The 4535-nt window shown below is 50.2% G+C and overlaps 1 protein-coding gene across 1 annotated transcript; it reads left to right on the forward strand.

Moving 5' to 3' along the window:
- The first annotated feature begins 952 nt into the window (after positions 1-952).
- LOC125548355 (myb-related protein Hv33-like) lies at positions 953-2626 on the forward strand. The gene is made up of 3 exons (XM_048711979.1): positions 953-1283; positions 1381-1510; positions 1673-2626. The coding sequence occupies exons 1-3, from the start codon at positions 1013-1015 to the stop codon at positions 2289-2291; spliced, it is 1020 nt and encodes a 339-aa protein (XP_048567936.1). The 5' UTR covers positions 953-1012; the 3' UTR covers positions 2292-2626.
- Positions 2627-4535: the final 1909 nt, after the last annotated feature.

Genomic DNA, 4535 nt, shown 5'->3' on the forward strand with positions numbered 1-4535 from the left:
GTTTCGGATTTTGGCCTGGTAAAGCTTGTTGAGCGCAGTGATGAAGAAGATTGCCTGGCAACTCGTTATGTTGGAAAGCCAAGCAATCAACCACTGGAGTTAGTTTTTAACTTGGATATGATTTACAATTTTTGAGCTGATGAAGCTTCAAATGTAATAGTAATGCCAAGCATCAACCCTGCAGGTCAGTTCATGAGCCTCACATGACTACGAAGTCTGACGCCTATGCGTTTGGAGTAGTTCTTGCATAACTGATTACTGGTCTCAGTGCACTTGTGCGGCGTTGGTGAAAATGTTGGGTCGGAAACTAATCGAGAAATGATGAATGGTTATATTTTCAAATGATATGTACATGCATGCAACTAGACTCTAGGCTTTGCTATCCCGGTCCACCCCGGCCATAACTAACAGCTCCAAGATTGCAGGCGACATTAAAGACACACATATTTACACATGTACAATAATCAGTGTGACATAAAGTACAATTAACCATGTCGGAGAATTGAAGGGAAAGGAGCTAGAAAAAGGGCAAGGAGGTTACCAACAATAATGATAAAAGGCTAAGCACCTTTATACAGTACACTAGACAGATGACAACGACGATGGGGATGAGATGGTGCATGGGGCGGGCACATGCAGCTTGCTGGGTTTGTTGGCATGAGAGATTGATTATTGTACTTGATGGACTCTTCCCCGCAACTCAAGCTACCTTACCTTAAATCCAACCTCCGGCCCCATCCATTAGGCCTGCCCACGGGGGCCTTGCCTATTTTCAGTTGCTTCAACCCCACTTTACTATATGTTGCCCCCGCTCTCTCTCTCTCTCTCTCTCTCTCTCTCTCTCTCTCTCTCTCTTTCTTGCACAGCGGAGTGGCCCTTTTCTTTTCTTGAGTGAGCTAGCTAGCTCAGCTCCACTTTAATTTGATTGTTAATTAAATCATTATACTATTATCTTAAGGCTCAAGCATTGTTGGAACTGCTTCTGTCTGTCTGTCTGTGTGTGGCGAGATAAATGTCGCTTTTATATCGCCTGTGCCCTGCCCTGCCGTGTCTCACCATCATTGTTGCCATCACAGGCCGCTACCGCGCTCGCTCACTAGTCACTCCACCCGGGAGCACGCATATGCGTGCGATGGGACGCGAGGCAGCAACGGCAGTGGCGTGCTCCTCCAACAAGCCCAAGCTGCGGAGAGGGCTGTGGTCGCCGGAGGAGGACGAGAAGCTCTACAACCACATCATTCGCTACGGCGTCGGTTGCTGGAGCTCCGTCCCAAGGCTCGCCGGTGGGTAACGTAATCTCTTCATTCATATATGCCCATGCTGCTATGTACTATCTCTTGCTTGACCAAGAACTCAAATGTGTTTCCCTTAATTGTTCAGGGTTGGAGAGATGTGGCAAGAGCTGCAGGCTAAGATGGATCAACTACCTCAGGCCTGATCTCAAGAGGGGCAGCTTCTCCCAGCAGGAGGAGGACCTCATCGTCAGCCTGCACAAGATCCTCGGCAACAGGTAGTACAATTAGTAAGTTTTATTAGTGAGTTCACTGTTTTCCGATGTTGATCGGAACTTGAGAAGCAGGTAAGTACGTACAGTAGTATATAGACGACGATGTTGCATACAGAAACACGTCGACACGCCTCAACTGCACTACTCCTTTATGTTGGTTGTCAGGTGGTCCCAGATAGCGTCGCAGCTGCCAGGCCGGACCGACAACGAGATCAAGAACTTCTGGAACTCGTGCATCAAGAAGAAGCTCCGGCAGCAGAGCATCGACCCCACCACCCACGAACCGCTCAATGACGCTGCCGCTGTCGCCGAGCCGCACGATGAGTGCAAGCAGCAAGTCCCCGCTGCGGAAGACGGCGGCTCCGTTGGCAGCGACGATCTCCTAGCGCCGCACTCCCCGGTCGACTGCAGCTTCGACCCCATGTCCGTGACAAACGTCCCCACAATGCACATGCAGGGCTCCTATTCCTTGTGTGACTACGCCTCCACGTACAGCGCCTACACAGGCGGCGGCGACAGCTCCAGCAACAGCAACGGCACCGGCACCGGCACCAGCACCTGGACCTGCGGCAATGTGGAGCCGCTCCCGCACATGGACATGTTCCGCGACGCCGAGCCGTACCCATTCGACCCGACCAAGTTCAGCCCGTGGCACCAGCAGCACGCGCCGGACGACGACCGCGGCTCCGCGGTCTTCCCGATCCGCTCGCTGTCCCGGGACCTGCCCGAGTCGTGCTTCGAGCTCGCCCGTGGAGCCTTGGAGGACGAGTTCGACTTCATGTGACCCCGCCACGCCCAGGCCGAGCTCATGTGTCCATCGTTCCACAACCACAAACTCACACATATACAAACCTCACTACACCACCTGATGAGATGAGAAGATTGATCACCGCTGAGAGGACCATGTGGTTTGACCACACCTATACTTTATTTCCTCTCCTCATTTTTCTCTCTCTGCCTTTCGACCCTTTCCCTCGAAAAAGAAGTACTTATTCAACGAAGCTGTTTAATTAATGAATACAATGGTATATACTGGAGTATATAGTATTGTGATCATAATAAGGGTTAGTAAATATGCATGTATACGTACCCCAATTCAGGAGGGTTTCATGTTTTGTATTCCCTCCGTTCCTAAATATTTGTCTTTCTAGAGATTTCAACAAATGACTACATACGGAGCAAAATGAATGAATTCACACTCTAAAATATGCCTATATACATCCATGTGTGATAGTTCGTTTAAAATCTTAAAAAAACAAATATTTAGAAACGGAGGGAGTATGGGAACAGTTTAGCAACATCGGTCCATGGAATTTTAAAGCAAGTCTTTTTACCTCTTGCACTCCATCCATGGACTGCGCCCTTGGCGAAGTATGTGGCAAATGAGACTAGGCCTCACAATTATTATGACGTACTTCCTTCATCCGAAATTACTTGTCGCCGAAATAGATAAAACTGGATGTATTTAGAACTAAAATACATTTAGATACATTCATTTCTTTAACAAATATTTCTGGACGGAGAAAGTACGTACTACATGGTCACTGTGTGGCGAAGTCGTGTAGCATGAGCGTGACACCGCGCGGGCAAAGTCTTGAATACGTTGTTGCTTTGGCAACGACGTGGCAAGGCGGGGATGTACGGGGCAGCAGCGATGCAGCGTAAAGAAGCGTCAGTCACATGATGTCTTGTCGCCCCTTTGCACGTGTCCTTGTTCCTCCACCGTACGTATATGCATGCATGGAGAATAAATTTCGTGTTTTGACCCTTTTCTCAAACCTATTCGAGATCTGACCCCAGTTTGAATTTTTTTCGAGATCTGACCCTTTTGCTATCACCAAGGTCCATGGCGGTAGGGTATAACAGCCTACCGCCAAGGTCCCTGGCGGTAGGGTTGCATGTCCTGCCGCAAAATCCTCCTAAGTATTGAACACAGTGCGTGTTCGTGCCTACCGCCGAGCACCTTGGCGATAGGGTTGTACAGGCTATCGCCTGTCTGTTTGGCGGTAGGGATGTTTCCTACCGCCAAGGTCTCTAGTGGTAGGCTATTACACCCTACCACCATGGACCTTGGCGGTAGCAAAAGGGTCACATCTCGATTTTTTTTCAAACTAGGGTCAAATCTCGAATAGATTTCAGAAAAGGGTCAAAACACGAAATTGCCCTGCCTTCCTGCACGGCATCCACATGGATCCATAATCTATCGGTGCCTACTGTTTGCCGTACATAGGACAAGTGATAAGGGCCGTCCATGCTTTAACCTTTTTGCCTTGGGATTTTTACATCTGTACACCTGGTTCCTTAACTCTACTCATTCATCTCCATGCTCTTAACTTTTGGTCACTTTTCCCCACTCCCTTGCTCGAAACCTTCAGAACTGGTCACAGCGGACGCTGCCGTCGGGTCAATGGCTTGACCGTTAACTCTGACGAGTGGGGCCGCGCTGGACTGTGTCGCCCGTTGGACCTGACAATTGGGGCCGTGCCGTACGGTGCCATTGTTCGCCCGTTGGGCCGTTGTTAGATTGTTGGGCCCCACGGGCGCCAGAACGACATGAGCCTGCTATGCATGCATGACATGTCCAACTAGCCTACTATGCATGCATGTAGCTAGCCTGCCTGCATCCGCTAATGCCCGCCGCCACGATGCGCAGACCTCCCCTCTTTTGCACACGAGCCGCCACGGACGCTGACCGATCTCTTTCTGCACATGAGCCGCCACGGACGCAGGGACGATCGCTGCTGCTGGTTCGTCTCATCTCGCACGCTTGTCTCCTCGATGTAGAGCATCGTTTCAAACTTTTCGATCCACTCGCATCTATTCAACGTGGCAATTAAAGTGGCATATCGATCGACGCCGCTCGTTTGAACGTAGCAAATCCAAAGTGTGGCCGGTGCCACTCCCCTTTCCTTCCCCTTTCTCTATTTAAACCACCCACGCCTCCACCTATTCTCCACGCATCCCTTTGCGCCGCCCCCTTCTCTTCTTCACCCAAACCCAGAGCACTCTCAAAGCCAGGCGAGGATGC

This window comes from Triticum urartu, chromosome 3 (assembly GCF_003073215.2).
Source record: "Triticum urartu cultivar G1812 chromosome 3, Tu2.1, whole genome shotgun sequence".
NCBI lineage: Eukaryota > Viridiplantae > Streptophyta > Magnoliopsida > Poales > Poaceae > Triticum > Triticum urartu.

Bases quoted from the DNA above. Each gene is read 5' to 3' on its own strand.
- LOC125548355 (XM_048711979.1), top strand. From the start codon at position 1,013: ATGTCGCTTTTATATCGCCTGTGCCCTGCCCTGCCGTGTCTCACCATC. The intron at 1,284-1,380 runs GTGGGTAACGTA...TTAATTGTTCAG, and splicing joins CTCCGTCCCAAGGCTCGCCG to GGTTGGAGAGATGTGGCAAG. The intron at 1,511-1,672 runs GTAGTACAATTA...GTTGGTTGTCAG, and splicing joins CACAAGATCCTCGGCAACAG to GTGGTCCCAGATAGCGTCGC.